The 24187-nt window shown below is 39.5% G+C and overlaps 1 protein-coding gene across 8 annotated transcripts in view; it reads left to right on the top strand.

Moving 5' to 3' along the window:
• Nucleotides 1–24187, top strand: part of LOC121387329 (inositol-trisphosphate 3-kinase homolog) — a 100153-nt gene that overhangs the window by 39532 nt on the left and 36434 nt on the right. Inside the window, exon 1 of one of the 8 annotated variants that reach the window (XM_041518359.1) lies at nt 3106–3439. The exons of 4 other annotated variants lie outside the window; for them this stretch is intronic. Coding sequence is in view for 1 of the 4 variants with exons in the window: in XM_041518363.1 (XP_041374297.1) it covers nt 3347–3439 (93 nt within the window). In the remaining 3 variants the exon portion in view is untranslated. Of the gene's footprint in view, nt 1–3105; nt 3440–21146; nt 21545–24187 lie in introns of those variants that run through there. 3 more of the 8 variants (XM_041518363.1, XM_041518362.1, XM_041518360.1) reach the window with 3 other exon arrangements.

The raw sequence follows: 24187 nt of genomic DNA, 5'->3' as shown, positions 1-24187 counted from the left end.
TTTCGCCTGTGGCGATTTTAATTGTGTTAGAGGGCCGTGTGCAGTTTCATTGCACTTAAGCCCAGATGGGCAACTTGTTACGTAATACTTCGCGCGATCGGACATTCCAATATGCACTTAGTCCAGCTGTGGAGGCCATGTGGCGAGTAGTTACGTAATACCTCTGCGAGTGCGGGTTTTACAACCGTGATTTGGCGACGATGGCGTCAGTAAGTCTGACGATCAGAGAGAAATAATACCGACTCTAGTAGAGTTGGAATATGAGATGATACGTGAGGTACCACCTTGTACCCCGAGGCAAAATCCTGATTTATAATAAATAGCTAGTGTTTTAGAGATATCGAGAGAACGAATTAGGAAGGCTCCAGGGGATCACGGACGTCGTCCACTGAACGAAATATATTAGTTCAGACGGGACTTTGGTAATTATATATTTTCTGCTCTGTGTATAACCTTGATGTGATTGATGTGACTTTAAATATTTTGATACTGTATTATACCAATATTCTTTAGACAGTGTCTTCGGTCATCTGACGAAGTAAATCGTAGACTTTTTGTTCTAACATTATACGAGTATTTAGTAATATAAAGCTTAGCCAGTCATCCTAGACGACCTAGGTACACTGTAGGTTATTGTCTTTATTGTGATCGGTACCAGTATTAATTCTGTGTTACAAGGTTACTGAATGAGTAGTTAGGGGTAATTAAAAATTAACCCGTTAGGAATAGAGCTGTAATTAAGTTCCCCTGGAAGCGTTCCTAAATTATCACACGTTACTGAACGAGTAGTAAGGGTTAATTAAAAATGAACCAGTTAGGAATGGTGTTGTAATTCCTTTATTAATTAACTTCTCCTGGAAGCGTTTCTCAATTATCACACGTGTGGGTGTGGTGTAACGGTGAAGTGATTCGCATATTGTGTAACTAGACACCTAGAGATTAACTAATTAAGTGATCAGTTCTGGGTTGTTATTATTGCTGTTATTAATTAACTACTACGGCTGTACATTTGTCAGCGTAGGATAATACAGATTCCAAAGTGTATTGTGTTTTGTTGTGTTTCTAGTGAGCTAAACGTGCTATAATAATCTATACTTATATAAGATCGTATCTCTGATCATACCTAGACGAGCCATACTAGGGTTTAACAGCCTGTTACAGAGAGATCTAATAGATATACAGTTAGGAGAGATATTTTGATAATCGTGTTTTATTCAGTTACGGGAATTATAGAATCCCCGCGACAGCTGTCCTGACGTGTGGTAACAGTCCTGTAGGAATGATATTTGGAGGGTAGCAACGTCTAGGTGTGTGTGTGTGTGTGTGTGTGTGTGTGTGTGTGTGTGTGTGTGTGTGTGTGTGTGTGTGTGTGTGTGGTGTGTGTGTGTGTGTGTGTGTGTTTCTCTCTCTCTCTGTGTGTGTGTGTGTGTATGTGTGAGTTCGAGTGTGTGTGTGTGTGTGTGTGTGTGAGAGTTTGAGTGTGTGTGTGTCTCTGTGTGTGTGTGTGTGTGTGTGTCTGTGTGTGTGTGTCTGTGTGTGTGTGTGTTTGAGTGTGTGTGTCTGTGTGTGTGTGTGTGTGTGTGTCTATGTGCGTCTGTGTGTGTGTGTGTGTGTGTCTGTGTGTGTGTGTGTGTGTGTGTGTGTGTGTGTATGTGTGTCTGTGTGTATGTATGTGTGTCTGTGTGTGTGTGTGTGTGTGTGTTGGCACAAGCTATATTTTTAACGTTCATGTTCGTTCTCGAATGGTTCCTACGGGCCTGTGTAACCTGGTGACCCAGAAAGACCGTTTTCGTCTTATTTCGATAAACGGTGTCCCTGTTTTAACCCAAATACTTGACACTGACGTCTTGGTTGAAAAGGTTCAAAAGGAGTGTACAGACAATAGCCAGGCGTACTTCAATCTCGTTCTAATTCTCGAGGATATCTTTATGCTATCAAATCACTGAGGTCATACTCTGTGATACAGTACAGCCTTTGAGCCCGTATGACACACAAGAAAAACTAAACAAAAATCAGAAAGAAGAGAAAAGAAAACTAAAGAAAAGTAAAAAAAAGCAAACCACATTTCAGGGGCGTAGGCTGGGGGTCGGACCCCCCCCCCCCGTGAAACAAATGGTCTGCTTTTGGAACTAAAGCACAGGTTTATACATATGGAGTTTCTGGTGGTGCAAAAACAAAATAGAAAAAGGGTCCACTTGTTCATATTCGACCCCCACCCCACCCCACTCCCCAAGGTCCAGATCACGCCACGCCCCTGCAATGCATGTGAACACGTTTTGTATGGTAAGGAAGGAAATGTTTTATTTAACGGCGCACTCAGCACATTTTATTTACGGTTATATGACGTCAGACATATGGTTAAGAAACTTAAGGACCACACAGATATATAGAGAGGAAACCCGCTGTCGCTACTTCATGAGCTACTCTTTTCGATTAACAGCAAGGGATATTTTATATGCAGTATCCCACCGACAGGATAGTGCATACCACGGCCTTTGTTACACCAGTTGTGGAGCACTGGCTGGAAAGAGAAATAGCCCAATGGGGCCACCGACGAGGATCGATCCTAAACCGACCGGGCATCAAGCGAACGCTAATATACCACTGGGCTACGTTCCGCCCCATCCATTTTGTATAGTACGCAGTTCTATCGTATAGTTTTCACATAACACGTAAACCTATATATTTGTATATACATTACATGACACTGACCTATATTTATGAATAATTTAATGCACACAGTTACTTCCCTTGATACATCACTTCACCGGGATGCACTTAAAAACAATATGACATGATTATCATAAGATTTCAGTAGCAATCTTTTAATTGTTATTTTAATAAACGTTTTTTTAAAAATATAAATTCATATTCTTTTCAGTAACAATTTTTTTTCCATTAAATTTAAAAATGGGTGATTATAAAACTAGGTACGTGTAATATTTCGACACGTGTATGAAAGGAACTTTTTATCTGAATTATTGCCCAGTGTTTTGTTATTGTGAAATGTGCTTCCCATGTTCTTCGTGTGTTTATTTATACACCCATTCATGATGTTTTAATAGTAGGTGCAGTTGTATCGTTGAATCACAGCTTTACTCAGAAACAGGTGCCCGTCGGGTGTGTGTTTATAAACACACACACCCACAAAATTTCATTCACTAATAAAAATAACCAAACAAGCGTAGTAAAATAAATCGTTCTACGAAACCACAGTGAGGATATTGAAATCATCAAGGGGACCGTTGCCAGTGGAAACGTAGTTTTAATTCGAAACGTGTGGCGCGGCGTGGTGACTGGAAGGTGTGTCCTATATGTCGGTGTTTGTACAGCTATTGCCAATTGAATGAGGATAAACTGGGGTTTCGAATTGTACGCGTGGATACTCGACATTTACGAATTCTGTACCGCCATGGGAAGAACGATGCGTTGTAAAGTGGTATGTTGGTTTGTTTTTCTTCTTCTTCTTCTTATTCTTATTCTTATTCTTATTCTTATTCTTATTTCTTATTATTATTATTATTCCAGTTTAGAATGTTAGGTACCCACCTGTATATCTGGGGCAAATTTCACAAAACACCGTAAGTTTACGTCTGCGAATAGCAATTATACCAGGCAAATGTTTACACGTGTTTGGCATCTATTTCACGCAGAAAATTACACCATTACAGAAACTGGAGCCTTTTAAGGACGAATGGAAATGAAATCTGTGTTCTTCTAACTATATTTGTTGTGCTATAACAGTAATAAGAATTGTGGTTTAGTCGTAGAATTACCGTTTTCGTGCAAAACTAGTCTTACGATGTTTAGTAAAATTGGACCCTGTGTCCTAGCGTGTTTCTATTATATGTGAGAATAACACACACGAACGCACGCACGCACACACACACACACACACAAACAACCCCCCACACACACACCCCACACACACACACACACACACACACACACACACACACATATATATATATATATATATATATATATATATATATATATATATATAATGTAACATATTATTATTCACATAAAATAGAATAACGCCAGAGGACACTCGACCTACCATCTGTATTGTTTTAAAAGCGCACCCGTAAAAAAAGGACACTAAGTTTAGTTAATTTACAAACCTGTACGGTAACTCATTTGAATAAAGTTACAATAGAGTGAAACAAGATTCTGTGACGTTAAAACAGAAAATATCCTTAAAATAAGACTCGAACTCTAATCAATGAGCCAATAAACACTTCGGTTCTACGGAAATGATTAATCTAAAGAATAAAATATAAGTAATGTTTGATTTCAGTGATCATAAACGGCTCTAATAGTGAAAAATATGCTGTAGTGTTTAAAAACTAGGGTATGTCCCTTTAAATCAGGGGCGGGCACAGTATTGTGCTCTGAAAGAAAGCAGGAAAGAAAACCATTTAAAGATGTTGACACATGGTTGTTTGACATCCAATAGCCGATGATTAATAAATCAATGTGCTTTAGTGGCGTCTAGTGGAGTTGACCTTCGTAGGCAGGTAGACGTTTAATAGAGGCCTGTTCTATATTAGATGATTTGTGACAATAGTAAGATGTCCTCTTTAAACAGGTGGACGTTTGATACAGGTGTGTTTGTACTATATTAGATGTTTGTGTGAATAGTAAAATGTCCTCTTTAAACAGGTGGACGTTTGATACAGGTGTGTTTGTACTATATTAGATGATTTGTGTGAATAGTAAGATGTCCTCTTTAAACAGGTGGACGTTTGATATAGGTGTGTTTGTACCATATTAGATGATTTGTGTGAATAGTAAGATGTCCTTGCCCCCGGACCCCTCTAGATTTCCTCTTTTTTACAGTTCACCACCCCGGACCCCTCTAGATTTCCTCTTGTATTGTAAGCCGATCTCTTTAATCCAGTGTTCACTTAAAACGGGTCAATTTGTACTGTAGAAATTATTCAGACAGGTGACCGTTTAATACAGGTAACTTTATACTACATTAGATGATTTTAGAGAATAGTAAGATGGCCCCTTAAAACAGGTGGTTGGTTAATACAGGTTAGATTGTATCAAATTGGTGGATTTGAAGAACAGATGGTTTGTTAACACTGCCTAATAGAGTTGTTTATGCGCTGTCGGTCTTGAATTTATCCCTTTCGGTGGGCCCATTGGGCTATTTCTCGTTTTAGCCAGTGTACCACGACTAGTATATCAAAGGTTGTGGTATATAAGATATGCCTTGTTACTAATGGAAAAATATAGCGGGTTTCCTCTCTAAGACTACATGTCGAAATTACCAAATGTTTGACATCCAGTAGAAAATGATCGATAAATCTATGTGCTCTACTGGTGTCGTTAAACAAAACAAAGTTTTAACTTTTGTTTTATATTAGACAAACGGTTGGTTAATGCAGGTGGCTGACTGAACAGGTTTGTTTATTAGGTTCTGGCTTTAAAGTTGACAGAAAGAATTATTAGCAATTATTATTATTAGTGTTACCCGATAAAACAGCACGACAAGGTTTAATCTTTATACTATCGTTCACTGCGTTAATTTCGTATGTCACACGCTCTTGTAGTAATCTATAGGCTGTAGTATGTTATACGGCCAAACTTGACCATACATAAAGTGCAGTCGCGCAAAACTTAAAATTATCTTTATCTTTATCATGAGCAATAAAACACTGGTACAGACATTCTGGCTGGAGAGAGAGAGAGAGAGAGAGAGAGAGAGAGAGAGAGAGAGAGAGAGAGAGAGAGAGAGAGAGAGAGAGAGAGAGAGAGAGAGAGAGAGAGAGAGAGAGAGAGAGAGAGAGAGAGAGAGAGAGAGAGAGAGAGAGAGAGAGAGAGAGAGAGAGAGAGACACACACACACACACACACACACACACACACAGAGAGAGAGAGAGACAGACACACACACACACACACACACACACACACACATATATACAGAGACAGACATACAACCTGAGAATGTAGAAGAAGAATACATTGAAACAGTGAATCTATATTTGGAACTTGAGTTCATGACGTCACACCACCGTGACTTGTTTACTTTAGCGTGAAAGCCCTTTTGTCACGATAAGTCTATTTTATTCGTTTGAATGCAGCTTCTTGAAAGAAAGAAAAAAGAAGAGAAAAACCCTGTGAGATTTGACCCACTCAAGTCTTCGCTTTGTGGTGAATTGTATTGCTGAACATAAAAAAAACCTGTCCCACAAAATAGTCGATTTTGTGATTAAAGGCATATTGTCACAGACCACTGTCCTATTAAATGGCCTAACAAAGTATTACGTTAAACATATGTATTTGATTTGTCCCTAAATGTACTTTATTCAACAATCTACGTAACCATCATACTCCACTTATTAATGATATTTTGTAAAAAAAATAATTGAATTATGACAATGGTCCATAATTTAAAAATTAATATTGCCAAGAGGATTAACATGGATTTCACTCCATCATGATTTAGTTCAGATGATTCAGTAGACAGATTTGGTTTCCAAACATTGGTGTACTTTTCATTTATTATCCACTTTTGGGGAAATAAGGTCCTTAAATCTGTGACACTATGCCTTTAAGATATAAGAAAATCGTGCCTCAACCTATCTAGAAGGTTATTATTGGATTACAAACAATCTTTAATAATAACCATTAAAAGTACTGTTTTAAAGAGCCTGATTTTTTTATTAAGATGACAGATCGATTTGCTGGCTATCCACTCCTACTCCTACCCCCCACCTCCCCAACAAGTTTCAAGTCGTCTGAATAAAATAGTAATACAAAATAATAATAATACAATAAGAAAAAGTAAACAAAATAAAATAAAAATAAATATTTTATAATATTATGCAAAATAATCCTTAAAATAGTTGAAAATAACTCATTTTTTTCTATTTAGATGCCAGAAAATCACGGTTTTAGGCCATCTAATTTTAAGATTTTCTCAGGGGAGAAAACCCCAGACATCCTAGATATCTTGGGCACATAGCGCCTTGCTTAGTAATCAGTTTCATGAAAAATTATTTTATAAGACAGTTACCCTCCCCCTGTCCCGCCAGTAGGATGCTCTATCCCAGTCCTCGCCATGTAAGGGGAACTATCACCCCCCCCCCCCCGCTATCCCCCCTCCCCGACTAGTTCCAGCTCAGTGGTAAAGCGTTCACTTTATGCGCGGTCGACTTAGGATCGATCCCCGGTCGGTGGCCCACTGGACTGTTTCTCGTTGCAGCCAATGCACCAAAGGCAGTGGTATGTTTTATCCTGTCCGTGGGATAGTACATATAAAAGATCACTTGCTACTAATGGACTCATGTAGCGGGTTTCCTCTCTAAAACAGTTTGTTAAAATTACAAAATGCTTGACCTACAGTATCCAATATTTAATAAATCAATATGTTCTAATGGTCAGTGGGCTAGTTGTTTGTGGTCAGTGTGAGAGAAGAGGATGTAGTGGTCTTACACCTACCCGCTGAGTCGTTAAAACTTTCTTATGTCCGTTGGCTTAACCACGACACCACCGAGGCCGGATTGTAGGTTTTTAGTTGTTTAAAAGGTTCTATTTATAGTCTGAAACACGTTGCAATGACAGCAGACTCGTTACAGTATCATAATCATTAATATGAGCCATTTGATACGCTGGTCAAACAAATAGACTGTCTGTTAAAATAACGCTAAGCCTAATGTAGAAAAATGGAATGCGATATTCACATTGGCGGTTTTTTTGTTTGTTTGTTGAATTAATAACGAAATATAATCAGCAAATTCAAATTGCAATCGTGGTTAGCTTTTTTTGGCCAACGACGTATAACAGCCTAAACTGAGACTAATAAGTCTAATGATCTAAATCCGGGAAGGCATCGTATATGGTGCACACGATTGTTCTGTCTCGTTTGTAACCCAAAACCGATAGAACAGGATTTAAGTCATTAACAATACACAACGTAAGTCTACGTCTGCGACTAGCTGTTATATTGGTCGACGTTTACATGTTTGGCATTTATTTCACGCAGAAAATTACATCATTACGGAAAATGGGGCATTTTAAGGACACGTACACACACAAAAACCCAGAGAGAAAGATGTGAACTTCAAACTATATTAGTTGTAGTACAGTTGGTAGTGATAAATATTGTGATTTAGTCGTAGATTTACGTTTACGTACGAAACTTGGCTTGTACGATGTTTTGTGTTTTAATTATTGAAATGGGGGGGGGGGGGGGGGGGGGATTTAGCTCAGTCGGTTGACAATCTGATTAAAATTAGCTCTACTGGGTCTACCAGTAGATCTAACAGCATTGCGTGGACTCCCATGTCCAAGTGACATTTCATCTATAAATAACAATTTAAATATCGACCAATAATTACACTTCGCCTTTTATAGCATTATTCGGGAGCATACAAATTCTAAAAATAAAGGGCGAGACTATTTATGCAATAGGCGAACTTGTTGGTCTATTTCAACTTTGAAAAAACAGGGTGGAAAGTGCAGTATTAAACTCTGGATTGTATAATAGTATAAACAGATTTTATGGCTATACCATCACGTTTTTTGTTTTTTTCGTCTTGAAACGAATTTTATATAAAATTTTATATTGAAATTTCCGGCATACTTCGTAATTTACCCGAATCATTTTGTATACCCTCGGCATAATCCCGAATGTTTTCAAATTCTTTTCAAATCACTGGCATGATTTTGCAAGTAAAGTTTTGATTGGTGGAATGAAAGGTCAACTGGACGTGAGCTCCAACAGGCTGCTGTTAGATCCACATGTAATAGTGGAGCTAATTTTAATTAGATTGGTCGGTTGAGTGCTCGCTTGAGGTTCTTACGTCGCAGGATTGAATCACCTTCAACTGGTCAAAGGCCGTGGTATGTGTTTTCCTGTCTATGGGAAAGTGCACATAAAAGATCCCTTTCTGCATTAGGTAAACTAGCGGGTTTCCTCTAATGAATACGTGTCAGAATTATCAAATGTTTGACATCCAATAGACGATGATTAATTAATCAATGTGCTCTAGTGGTTTCGTTAAACAAAAACTTTTTAATAAAATTCGGCCAATATATTAATGGTATATAGCTCTACACCCCCCACCCCACCCCAGTCTTTGTCAACTTCTGACGTCAGTGCCCTTTCAGTGAATTGACTTATTATTTTCACATGTTATTAAAATGTGTTGAGTGCGTCGTTAAATAATAATTATAAAACCCATTCCTTCCTATACTTACCATTTGTGACACCCAATAGCCGATGTGTATTTTTGTGCTGGGGTGTCGTTAAACATTCATTCATTAATTCATTCCTTACTATTTTGTTCACCGCACCCTTCTAGGAACGGCCCTGTGTACTGCACATCCACATGGCTGTACTACAGATGAACAAGTCACCTTTGTGCTGGAGATAATGAAGATAAAAAATTATTAACACGACTATCGCGTTGTTTAAGATAGGAGGTTTAACACAAAGCAGGAAGGTCTAAAACGCGTTTTAACTGCTGGTGTTTTGGCGAGTTTTGAAACGGTTTTAACACAAAGCAAGAAGATCTAAAACGCACTTTCATTGGCGGAGTTTTGGCGGAATTTGAAACGGTTTTAACACAAAGCAGGACAGTCTAAGTTAATCGTTTTTAACTGACGGATTTCTGACAGAATTTACAACGGACTTCACTGGCAGCAACGATGTCTAACGTAATACCTTATTTCAGTCTTATTTGATCCTCATTTGAACCTTATTTTAACCTCATTTGAACCTTATGTTAACCTCATTTGAACCTCGTTTTAACCTTATTTTAACCTCGTTTTAACCCTATTCCAACCTTTTTAAACCTCAGTGCTCTCCCTGCTCATTGCCAAATTAGCTAACTGCATTTTTAAAAAAATTTTTTTTTTTTAATATATATACAATATGGCTACAGCATTTAGTATTTTGCTAATAAAATGTCCCAGCAAATAATCTATATTTCTGAAAACCGTTGGGAATTACAGTACTACTGAGTAGTTTTGATAGTATAAAACACAACAGTCTACCAACTTCTTCCCTATGTTGCACAATGGCGTACTATCTATATGTGTTGGGGGGTGTGTAATGGCGTACTATCTATATGTGTTGGGGTGTGTGTAATGGCGTACTATCTATATGTGTTGAGTGTGTGTGTACTGCAGACATGTAGATTGTGTAGTGTCCATGCTTATTACTGTGCTGTGTATTTGATATCTATTATATTTATATACTAGTATATAAAAACACACAAAACAACAACAACAAACAACCCATTACAAATACAACAAAGAAACAAAATAATAATAATAATAATAATAATAAACCCCACACAAAATAAAACAAAATAAAGCAAAAAACATCAAAGCAAACAAAACGAATAAAGAAAGAATCCCGAATCCCCTCCCCCTAAACAAAACAAAACAAAACACCCACCCACACACACACACACACACACACACACACACACACACACACCAGACAAGCAAACAACACCCCAAAAAACCCACCCCACACCCCATCAGCATGCAAACACAAAGAAAACAACACCGTATAAAAAGGACAAAAAAACCCCAAAACCCACCATTTAAAAAAAAACCCCAAGAAACGGAAATAACCAAGCCTTTCCTTTAAATTGTTTTTATATACGCGTGTATAATATGCATTTCGGCGTTCAGCTATCAACGACTCGCCCTTTACTGTAACAATATAGGCCCTAATACTGATTGCATGCTGTTTTCCATGAATTTAAAAATCGTTTACTTTAGTTCCCATCCCATCTGCACTCCGTGTTATCTACACACTGTTTCATGACGTCACGAGTCTTGACAATACGATAACCAATGCGGAGTTTCTTAACGTGTCTGCAAACTGTTTTGTAGTTCCGTCATTTTCAAGTGAGATCTCACTCAGATTTGACCCAATTTTGTGAGAGAGAGGGGAGATATAGTTGAGGGGAGAGAGGAAGAGATAGTTGAGAGGAGAGAGAGAAAAGAGAAAGAGGGGGCGATAGTTGAGGGGAAAGAGAAAGAGGGAGAGAGGGAAAGATAGTTAAAGGGAGAGAGAGAGAGTTGGGGGATGTATTAATGAAGTTAAAAGTATTATAGAGTCTTCTGCATTTTGACCCCCCCCCCCCCAAAAAAAAAAAAAAAAAAAAAAAGAAAAAAAAAGCCTGTTGTATTTTTCTGGGGCAGACTGCCCCTTGCAACCCCATGTGGCCTCAGATTACAGTTATCTTCCCATTTGGTTGTCGAAAATCCGGAAATTTGTCCGCGCAAGTAGTCTGCTATTTGACTGTGATTATTTCATGGCAGACAGCTATTTGACTGAAGTGACAGGGGAGAGCATGTAGTTTGTAAACATGTGTAACTTGTTGATATTGAAGACTTGTTTGTGGTAATTCCGACCCATGCAAAATTGGTACTTTTTGTGTAAAATGGGTGTACTCCGGCCAGGTTTAGAGGGTGTGTTTGTTTAAACCAGTATTCTGTGAGAAAGAGCTGGACAACAGGGTTTGTCCTTTTCAGGGTATGTTTTCCCCCAGGCAGACAAAGGTACATACAAAAATCCACGGTGCCAATGTGTCGTTTATCATTGCTTTTTTCTTCCTTTAGTCTCTCTCGTCCTCGACAAAGACAATATGGCCATATTTATATACTCGAGTGCTCTCTTTAGAGTCGAGGCACAACTTGAGTGAACAGCTATGGCGAGTACTCGAGCGTGTACCCCGAGTACTCTGTACTCGCATCCAAGGACAGACTTTTTGATTTTATTGACAGCCCAGAGTTTTTCCGTAAATTAAACCAATTATTAAGAAGCGTTAATTTATGAATATAGGAGAGGTTAGCGCTACTACTAAATAATATTAAACTTGCATTGTCGAAGAGTTTGTTTTGTTTAACGACACCACTAGAGCACATTGATTTATTAATCATCGGCTATTGGATGTCAAACATATGGTAATTTTGACACAGTCATAGACATGAAACCCGCTACGTTTTTCCATTAGTAGCAAGTAGTGGGGGGAGTTATTCAATGTGAGGTCATATTTATGATATACATTCTTGTGAACGGTTACTGTCGGAGTAGAAAACAGTATTTATTCAAATCCATATTTAGATGAGTTTTCAACTATCGCATATTCCTCTCCCTCCAGGTTTAGAGATGCCCCCCCCTCCCCCTCCCACCCCCGCTTTCGCCGCCTATGGTCAAAAAGTGGAGGATGGGTGGTTGGAAGAAACCCTGATACTTTCAAAGCACTAATACGCTCTGCTTGTATTGTACGGAACATGCAGCGGAGGGTATGAGGGGTGGGGGAAAGGAATCTCTCCCGGAGAATTTAGAAAATGTGATACTTAAAACTCTGCGACAATTTATCGGTGTCGTGGCAGCAGTCTGATACTTTGCGTGTGTGTCGTCTGGTATACCTGCCGAATTCAAAATGGGGGAATGGGAGCGCGACGTAGCCCAGTGGTGAAACGCTCGCGTGATGCACGGTCGATCTAGGATCGATTCCCGTAGGTGGGCTCATTCGGGCTATTTCTCGTTCCAGCCAGTACACCACAACTGATATATATCAAAGGTAATGATATTTGCTATTCTGTCTATGGGATAATGCATATAAAAGATCCCTTGCTACTAATGGGGAAATATAGCGGGTTTCCTCTCTAAGGCTGTCAGGTAACACCCCTCTCCCTGCCTTGACATCCCGCTCTATACCTGGCAGGAGAAGGGCAATATGCATAAGAATCAAGATGAAAGTTTGTTTGTTTTGTTTAACGATACCATTAGAGCACATAGATTTATTCATTATCGGTTATTCGATGTCAGACAGTTGGTAATTATAACATATAGTCTTTGAGAGGAAACCCTCTACATTTTTCCAGTAGTAGCAAGGGATATTCTATAGGCACCATCCCACAGACAGGGTAGCACATACCACGGTCGTCGTGGTGCACTGGCTGGAACGAGAAATAGCCCAATAGGCCCACCGACGGGGGTCCAAGAGGCGGATACAACGTAAGCGAAAGGGTATAGGAAGGAAATGTTTTATTTAACGACGCATCCAACACATTATATTTACGGTTATATGGCGTCAGACATATGGTTAAGGACCACATAGATATTGAGAGAAAACCCGCTGTCGCCACTTCACGGGCTACTCTTTTCGAATAGCAGCAAGGGATCTTTTATATGCACCATCCCACCGACAGGGTAGTACATTGATATACCAGTCGTGGTGCACCGGCTGGAACGAGAAATAGCCCAGTGGGTCCACCGACGGTGATCGATCCTAGACCGACCGCGCATCGAGTGAACGCTTTACCACTGGGCTACGTCCCACTCCGTAAGCGAAAGGCGACAAGAACTATTTTCATTTTGCATTTCTTTTCTTTTATCTGTTGCATGCTGTTTTGTGTGTTCGTTTTTTTAATTGTGTGTGTGTGTGTGTGTGTGTGTGTGTGTTGTGTTGTGTTGTGTTGTGTTGTGTGTTTTGGGGGTGTTTTTTTGGCTTGGCCTTATGTGTGATAGCCTCGCGTAAAAACTGCGACTGAAATTCCTTTGAATGTCAAACCCGGGTATTACCTCCAGCCTATCCGAACATTAGGGATGATACATAATATACATTGGTGAAATTCCATCTGCTTAATGTACGCGACTATGCACGCTGGGATAAATCAATTTCAACACCGAACAGGTACGTACCAGTCACCTGGCGAGAAAACGTTTCCATGGCAACCCGGCTGGAACCGCCAATATGATCATAGACTACAAACACACACCTGCTGATCTGGTGTTCTACCCGTCATACAGTCGACAGAATGTGGCGATGCGTATTTTGTAAAAGGGCGACACAATAGACAACACGTCGTCGCTAATCATTTATGACATTATGGAAGCATCGAAAATAGGTACGTGTCAGGACGCGTCTGTTTCGGTATTGTGCTTTTTTTTTTCTCTTTTTTATATCTGTTTATATCGGATGTGTAAAAAAAAAAAAAAAAAAAAAAAAGAGAGAGAGAGAGAGAGAGAACAACGAATGTCGTCGTCATACATATACTTAAACGGTGGGTTTTAATTAATTAACTAAAATACTACTTTATTTATTTTATTGGAATGTAGGGGCTAAAACCCACCCGGAAGAGCTTGGGTGATTGTTGTAGTTTACTGAATAGAGATCACACTAGATCATTGTGGTTGGGTGTGGTAGAGTATATCCAACCTACATCTAGTAGCGCTGGTTTTTCTTAAAATGAGAAGTAAAGGAATTGTTGTTTTTAACTAATAATTCGGGGCTCGAAATAGGAAGTAAAATATGGCCTGCTAAGAAAAAATATGACCAGCCGGAAATCACTGGCGTAGCCAAGATTTATAGGGGGCAACCCACTATTGGGGGGGGGGGGGGGGGGTGGCAACCCACACTATGTATGTATGTATGTTTGTATATACATATGTATATATTGATGTATGAATATCTATATATTGTATGTATGTCGAGGTTGACTGTTACATACATAGATATTAACGCACTGGCGCAGGGAATAATTAAATTTTTACTGGCATCACAAATTGTCCCATGCCGTTGCTGGGGCTCGAACCTATGGCGCAGAATCGCCCGCAAATTGCAGACTAACCATGGTGCGTTCTGAGCTATCCAGACATCCGTGTATGTATGTATGATTTTATACAATTTAATACAGTAAAACAGAAAGAAAACAGGTTTGATTGGGGGGGGGGGGGCATTGCCCCCGTCTCTCCATCCTCGTTGCGCCACTGCCAGAAATAAGACAGCACGGGGTGAGTGGGGGGTTTGAGACAGTGTGTGGAGAATTGGGACCTCTGAAATATAACAGACTCGCGAGCTCAGCCTCAGCTAAATTGACGATGAGATGATCATACGTACATGTTTCGCTTAAAAAATTACCTGACGAATGGTTATTGGAATACAATGGCAGCATATACTCAATGTACAAAATACAATATGATTGATTTCCAAATTGTCTTTTGTTTTGTTTTATTTATTTATTTATTTAAAAAAAAAAAAAAATTGTGATGCTAAGTGGAATAAAATAAATTACGATATTTCATGTTTTGGTCAAATATGATTTATATGTCATCGAGTGAAGTTTGCAATCATATCTCACGAGTCGCGCTTGTGCAACGATTGTGATATGATTGCAACTTCACGAGATGAGTTATAAATCATAGTTGACAAAAAAACATAAACTTTTCTCTTTATTATGTAACTTTTGGCAATTTACCAAAATAGTTCCGGCTTTCTTACAATGAAGATAACACTTTCTACAGTGACGATAACACATTTTAGAGTGAAATAGTGAAATTTCACTCTAAAATGTGTTATCGTCACTGAGTGACTGATAACACTTATTTTGCTGATATTTTAAGATATTTCACTAAATGTTATATAATAAATTAATTTATACATGTATTTGTGATTAATTAAGAAGTCAAAGCTGCCTTCAGGCTTCATCGGAGATTCTGTTGAAAAACAATTCTGCAAATATTTACTACATGTACTAGCAAATACAGTTAAAACTATAACTAATCTAATCTTATATACATGTACTAGCAAATACAGTTAAAACTATGACTAATCTAATCTTATATATACTCTTCAAAAAAAGAAACGCAAAAGGGTACAAATGGGTTATAACTCCGATTTTATGTTTCCTACCGGTTCATGCTTTGTGAATATAAGGTCATTGCATGTCCCAAACACATTCCCATGGTTACATTCGATAAAACGCAGCTACCATCCCCAAGCACCATCTCCAGACTGTGGGACCGTTACCAGCAACATGGATCAACACGTGACCTCCCTAGATCCGGTCGACCACGGGTCACTACCCCCGGGCAGGACCGCTACATCCGGGTACGCCACCTTCGGGAACGATTGACTACTGCCACCTCCACAGCCGCAGCAATACCAGGTTTGCGCAGGATATCCGACCAGACCGTACGGAACCGCCTACGTGAGGTAGGAATTCGTGCCAGACGTCCAGTTCGAGGTGTCATCTTAACACCACAACACCGTCGACTCCGACTTCAGTGGTGCCAGATTCATCGACAATGGCCTCAACTGCGATGGAGACAGGTGTGGTTCAGTGACGAGTCCCGATTTCTGCTCCGACGTCATGATGGAAGATGTCGCGTGTATAGGCGTCGTAGTGAACGTTATGCGGCAAAAACTGCGTGCAGGAAGTGGACAGATTCGGCGGGGGTAGTGTCATGGTGTGGGCAGCCATCTCACACACTGGCAGAACTGACCTGGTCCACGTGCAGGGCAACCTGAATGCACAGGGCTACATTGACCAGATCCTCCGGCCACACATCGTTCCAGTTATGGCCAACGCCAACGCAGTGTTCCAACATGACAACGCCAGGCCTCACACAGCACGTCTCACAACGGCTTTCCTACAGAACAACAACATTAATGTCCTTCCTTGGCCATCGATATCACCGGATTTGAACCCAATTGAGCATCTATGGGACGAGTTGGACCGACGCCTCCGACAGCGACAACCACAGCCCCAGACCCTGCCCGAGCTGGCAGCAGCCTTGCATGCCGAGTGGGCCACCATCCCCCGGGACGTCATCCGTACTCTGGTTGCTTCAATGGGCAGGCGGTGCCAGGCAGTTGCCAACACACACGGAGGCCACACCCGGTATTGACTCCAGATGACCTTGACCTTGGTGGTGTGTCCTATCACTTACTCACAATGGACTAGAGTGAATTGTGAACAATCCTGCAACATTTGGTAATTATCGGACTCACCATTCAATAATTAAATCAATTTTCCAAATGTTACAATGTGGTTTTGCGTTTCTTCTTTTGAAGAGTATATATTCCATTCTTCTTATTATTATGTATTAAGATTAGATTAGTTATAGTTTTAACTGTATTTGCTAGTACATGTAGTAAATATGTTTCTCGTTCCAGCCAGTGCACCACGGCTGGTTTACTAAAGGCTGTGGTATGTGTTGTCCTTGTCTGTGATGGTACATATCAAATATGCCTTGATACTAATGGAATAATGTAGCGGGTTTCCTATCTAATAAGATTACCAAAATTACCAAAACGGTTGACATCCAATATCCGATGATTAATAAATCAATGGGCTCTAGTGGTGTCCTTAAACAAAACAAACTTTTAACTTGTATTTATAGTATTCAAAAATAAATGTTAAAATGATGGCACTTGTAACAATGATATCTTCACATTTAAAAAAAGAAAAGAAAAGGACCCCCCCCCCCCAAAAAAAAAAAAAAAAAAAAAAAAAAAAAAAACCCACCAACAACAACCAACAACCAAACCCCCCCCCCCCCCCAAAAAAAAAACCCCCCAAAACAAACAAACAAACAAAACCCAACAAAAAATAAATAAAACGTGGCAAACCGTACGAAAGGCCACACATCTAATTCCGGGCACCTGTGAACATGTAATTAAATCTCGTCTCATCGATTTTGCTGGGGGAAAAAAATTCCATACATTATTTACTAATTAAGGGAAATGTTTTATTTCATTTATATACTCATGTACATGAAAAAAATATTTCTTTGTTGTTTTTTTCGCTTAGAGCACTTTTACCATTTAAAAACTGTTGTAAATCTATTGGCTGAAAGCTTTGCAATGATTTCCAGAGAATGCGTCTTTGCCTTTCATATAAAATGCATTCACAGAAAAAAGAAAGAAAATTATTTTCGAAATAATATCCACAACTACACGAGGAATCGGTGCTAAGACCAACTCGATATAAGTCTGCTTTTAAATCACTGCACATGTGTCTTAACTTGGTATGCAAGACATGTTGTCTTCTATTAGTAAATTTTTTTTACCTCATGCGCCGAATGTTCATTATCATTTAGCGAGCAGACTAGCAGACCCCCCCCCCCTCTCTTTCCACCCCCCCCCCCCCACTCCTTCCAGGCCACCACAATGCAACTTCGATATCCATTTGATATGTTTTAAAAGTAAATAAAAAGTAAAGTTTGTTTTATTTAACGAGCACATTGATTTTTTTTTTTTTTTGATTTTTTTTACATTCCAAATAATGTGATTTTGGCATATATTGTTTTTACATTACAGTAACATCCATATAAAGTTAGGAGCTGATGTCTGTGTGATTAAAGAACAAAAAAGACCCCCAACCCCTCAAAAAAACAAAAACAAAAAACAACCCACCCCCCCCCACCCCCCCACCCCCCAAAAAAAAAACCAACAACAACACACAAACAAAACAACAATTAACAATACAAAAACAAAACAGACCCCCCCCCAAACACCCCCCCCCCCCCTAAAAACAAAACAAAACCCAACCACAAAGCAAAACAACAAGACAATTATAGTAATACTATTAATAGTAAACTTATATATCCTTAGTACGCGGCGTTTAAATTTTGTTTATTTAATTTTTATCACTTTATTATTCAAGTAGCCATGTTTGGGTGCGTGCCGATTGTGTTGTCGCGTAGTATATCAACGTACCTTCTGATTTCAACTTGTGGCATGGCTGCGTTCACAAAAAAGTACATTTCATTTTCTCTTTGTTGTATAACCCCGGCAAACCGTGTGATTTACTGTCAAGAGTTCACTGATCGGTCAGGTTTTGCGGTTCTTAGCTACGAGAACGTCCAGTTTTCATTTGATTTACAACACATGCTTTATACCGAAAAGGAAATTGACAAATACTGCCACACAAAAGTAGCGCACTTTAAATAGAAATGAATAGCTTGTTGAGTCATTATGTCGATTGTTGTGTGAATGCATTCTGGGGCTGGACAAGATCGTGGTGTGGGAACTTTTATATAGGGTTTTCCCAGAATCGAGCACATAGGGTGAGGGTGGATGAGGGGTTCTCTCTGTGTGTGTGTGGGGGGGGGGGGGGGGGGGTAAAGGGGAGGCATCGTAATTGATAGTTTATTTCTGGCTGGTCTGCCGCTAGGTATGGGTATTATCAGAATGTTTGTATCACGATACATATCTGTAATATAATATAATATGCAAGGCATTTAAACAGTTTCAGGCGTTGTCCAGTGGTACAGCGCTCGCTTGATGCGCGGTGGTTTTGGGATCGATCCCCGTCAGTGGGCCCATTGCGCTATTTCTCGCTCCAGTGCACCACGACTGGTACATCAAAGGCTGTGGTATGTGTTATCCTGTCTATGGGATGGTGCATATAAAACATCCCTTGCTACTAATCGAAAAGAGTAGCCCATGAAGAGGCGACAGCGGGTTTCCTCGGTCAATATCTGTGTTGTCCTTAACCATACGTCCGACGCCATATAACCGTAAATAAAATGTGTTGAGTGCGTCGTTAAATAAAACATTTCCTTCCTTCTAAACAGTTTCGGAATATTCTAATCGGTTCATCTTTTTGGATCTGCACTGCCTATATACTTACCTGATGCCGCACTTCGCAAGGATCTTTTTTTTTTTTTTTTTTTCGTTTTTTTTTTGTTGTTTTTTTTGCACTCAGGTCCAGTAGACTATCATACACACATCGTGATAAATACTTCGTGCAAAGACGAATTCCATAAATACAACCACAGTGGATGCCGCCATCTTTGTCACTTAACATAGAGGTGGCTATATATACACGGCGGTCGTGTATTAGCTTCGGCTAACGAGAGCTGGCTATTTACACGGCTGCCGTATTTTTTTTTTATTTTTTTTTTTTTATTTTTTGAGGCTGGGGTGTGAGTCCAGTGTAGAGTCTTAATTTTTGACTCTACAAAAACCCCCTCAAAAAAGAAAAAAAAAAAAAAAAAAAAAAATATACGGCAGCCGTGTAAATAGCCAGCTCTCGTTAGCCGAAGCTAATACACGACCGCCGTGTATATATAGCCACCTCTATGGGAGGTTTATTCGTAATCCCATATAAACCTCCCTGTGCAAAGTACGGGTTACATCTAGTCATACCATATTATTTACAGCTCGGAGTCAACCAATTTAAAGGAAGGCTCTATAAAAAATTAAAACAAATAAAAAGAAAGAAAAGAAAATAGACATATGATACAAGTTGAAGATTTAAAACATACATATACTCTTCAAAAAAAATAGGGGAACCTGAAATATTTATGTTAATATCAACTATTAGACCGAACATACATTTTGACTACAGACATCCTAGTAAAGAACGTTCAGGTCTGTTTATCAACACACCGAAACACATTCCATAGTTTGCACGTGCATCACGCAGTTGCCCCGTACACGTGCGTGGGGTGTCATTCTCGATTTTGACAATTTCCAGGAAGGTCGATTAATCACTGTGGAACATTATTTCTGTCAATCTTTTTCATTCTGTTGATCATACAGTTGTTATTGTTTTGCTTTTAGTCATTTTTATTGTTTGAATTTGCGACTTACTGATAAAAAAAAACGTCAACTTTCAACTTTCACTTCTGACCCCAATCGTCCTTCAAGATCTTTGGTGGTCATTACCTGTTGTAATGTTTGCCCAATTAATTCACTATTATCATATAACCATTCCCCACAGCTAATATTCTTTATAATTTTGGCAATTGTAAATTCTTATTAGAGTTCCCCTGCTTTTTTGGAAGAGCATATATTAATCACTTCAGTGTACTAAAACTTATTTAACGTCAGGCCCTTGTTAAAATCTGACCGGCCTCGGTGGCGTCGTGGCAGGCCATCGGTCTACAGGCTGGTAGGTACTGGGTTCGGATCCCAGTCGAGGCATGGGATTTTTAATCCAGATACCGACTCCAAACCCTGAGTGAGTGCTCCGCAAGGCTCAATGGGTAGGTGTAAACCACTTGCACCGACCAGTGATCCATAACTGGTTCAACAAAGGCCATGGTTTGTGCTATCCTGCCTGTGGGAAGCGCAAATAAAAGATCCCTTGCTGCCTGTCGTAAAAAAAATAGTAGCCTATGTGGCAACAGCGGGTTTCGTCTAAAAAAAAACAGTGTCAGAATGACCATATGTTTGACGTCCAATAGCCGATGATAAGATTAAAAATCAGTGTGCTCTAGTGGCGTCGTTAAATAAAACAAACTTTACTTTGTTAAAATCTATAAACACAGTTCAGAAAACAGGTCCAATCTTAGAGATCGGTGTTTCAAACTGATAGAGAATGAGTCCCCCGCAGGGGTTCGACCTTACGACCAAAGCTCCTCAAGTGAACGCACTACCGATTGAGCTAGATCACGCCCCATCTTTTGCGGTGCGACTCTGCCTGTGTTGACTTTTCTTTTGTCTCCCAGTATACACTTAACGTATCAACTGCTTTCAGATACATGACACATGGTTTACAAACGAATCGGTTTCAATTTTGAGTGGGCACTACGCTGTGTGTACATACCGTATGCCTTGACCTTCTGGCATGCTAAGAAAGGAATGACGAGGTTTACATAACACCTATGTGTACATACGACGATGTGCCACTCGTGCCGCGGTGCTACTGGAATTAACTCACTGAGGATAGACTAGTTTCCGTGTAATATAAATATATTTGTTTGGATTACTTCTGAAAGGACGTAAGTTAAAGGACGTGCTGTGAAATTCGGTCAGGTGATGATAATATGTTTTTTTTTTAAAGTGTGTTGATCATCCGATGTCTAGTGACATAAAGCCTGGGGTAAAGAACGTATGGGTGAAAGCGTGACAAATCGTGACCAGTAACAGACAATAACTACGGAGAAATTTTCTTGAAATGGGCTATAAAAGTTGTACGGGAAGACTTAAGTGTATCAAAACCATCAGTTGTCGTCGAGTTATCGACATAGATCAGTTATCGTTGAATTAATACTGCCTTCGGCTTAGTACGAAATTTTGTTCTGTGAATGGGGTCCGTACTTAAAAATAACTGGCAGTAAAAAAGAAATAGAGCACAGTAATATAGATTTTTTCACCTGTCATTGCCCCCCCCCCAATTTAATACCTAGAATTGGTTATATATAATAGGCGGATACAGGGGTAGGATTCTGCAGGAGATGCGTCCCATAGGTTTTCTTCTTAAGATCGTCTGAACGTGACTTAGATTGTAAATAAGGTCTCAAAGAAATTGAAGAGTGGTGCACCGGCTTAAATAGCCCGAGTACTTTGACGGTAAGATTCAGCCAGTGCACCACGACTGGTACACCAAAGGCCGTGGTATGTGCTATCCTGTCTGTGGGATGGTGCATATAAAAGATCCGTTGCTGATAATCGGAGAGAGTAGCCCATTGCGTGTCGGCAGCGGGTTTCCTCCCTCAATATCAGTGTGGTCCTTAACCATATGTCCGACGTCATATAACCGTGAATAGAATGTGTTGAGTGCGTCGTTAAATAAAACATTTCCTTCCTTGGCGGTAAGAGAGCTAGACGGACATTTGGACAGTTATCAGCCAACGCTCATTACCGTCAGAGACCAATCTATAAAAATTGTACTCAATCTCTGCCTACCAACCGGTGGTCAATGATAACCGTTCTAATACGACAACAATTCTATGTTTGACCCCCTTTCAACAATGTTCCGGTTAAATACGTACTTGCTGACGGGTTTCGTCATGTATGTAGTGTGTGTATTAGTGATCAATATGTGAAAATGTTTAAATCAAGGAACTCGAAAATGATCGACGTAAAGGTATTTAACGTCAAATATAGGATTGTTGTTCTATTAGAGCGGGGATCTTTGACTACCGTTTGGTTGGCAAAATTGATATAGATCGTTGAACTAATACATTTACCAACGATGTCATCGGGAGGCCAGATTGCCGGGTTTTTTCTGGTCTTCTTTCCGTAAAATATGACATTTGAAATCATTAATCATACCATGACATTGGCCTCTGGCGGAGAAGGTAATTAGTAACTTGTGACGTCATAATTATGAGCTGTTAATTGATTAAGTTCTTGACGTTATTACAGGTACTTCGTATGCACGTTAAATTCAGGCTACTAATAAACGATATTTATAGTCGTCATTTAAGAGTTAAGGGAAAAAACGCCCTCTTGCATTATTATTATTATCATCATCATGGTGTTTTTTTTAATTAATAAAATATTTAAAGTCACAGACCCAAGTTTCACCCGTGAAAATGGACACTAAGTTTGGTTAATTTAGTCTACAAATCTGTAACACATCTGGATAAAGAAAGAAGTGTTTTATTTAACGACGCACTCAACACATTTTATTTACGGTTATATGGCGTCAGACATATGGTTAAGGACCACACAGATTTTTTTTAGAGGAAACCCGCTGTCGCCACATAGGCTACTCTTTTACGACAACCAACAAAGGATCTTTTATTTGCGCTTCCCACAGGCAGGATAGCACAAACCATGGCCTTTGTTGAACCAGTTATGGATCACTGGTCGGTGCAAGTGGTTTACACCTACCCATTGAGCCTTGCGGAGCACTCACTCAGGGTTTGGAGTCGGTATCTGGATTAAAAATTCCATGCCTCGACTGGGATCCGAACCCAGTACCTACCAGCCTGTAGATCGATGGCCTGCCACGACGCCACCGACGCCGGTTCATCTGGATAAAGTTACAATGGAGTGAAACAAGAATGTGATGTTCTAACGGGAAAATATTTAAAAATGGACTACAGCTCATCTTTATAAGTATTATTCTCAGAGATAGCGTATGTGCGTTTTTAATAATATTAAAAATACAATATGTGGCATTAGAAACACCGTGATGACCCCTCCCCCCCAAAAACCCCCAACAACAACAACAAAGAAAAAAAAAGAAAAAAAACCCCACAAAACAAACCCTTCAGATGTAGGCCCAAGGACAGAATAATCTAAGCAATAAAATATAACTAATTACTAAGATTTCAGTTATCAAAATCAAGGTAGACCTAATACTAAAATCACACAAGAAACCCCCACCGTGGTGTTTAAAACCATGGGTGTATGATTGTAACATAAACCGTTGATTGTCGCAATGTGAAAGTATTTCTTATAATCGCATTACCTATGTTACACATTTAATTAGAGTGCTTGTCTTATTGTCGGTGCCACTCAACCTTAAGCGAAACATGCGAGAACAAGAAATATTAAAGTGACCGATCCTAGTTTGTAAACACTACGGCTTATTCTTCACTATTATATCCGGTTATTTAATAATGGAAATCAGATATTACTTTAAAATTCGGGTTGGGGTGCGCATTCCCAATCCACCCACCACCCTGGACCCGCGCCTGACTAGCCCCGGGGTAATTCGCTTGA

Source organism: Gigantopelta aegis, chromosome 13 (genome assembly GCF_016097555.1).
Source record: "Gigantopelta aegis isolate Gae_Host chromosome 13, Gae_host_genome, whole genome shotgun sequence".
Lineage (NCBI taxonomy): Eukaryota > Metazoa > Mollusca > Gastropoda > Neomphalida > Peltospiridae > Gigantopelta > Gigantopelta aegis.
Note: the sequence above shows the minus strand (reverse complement) of the source record. Positions and strands in the feature narration are given on the sequence as shown.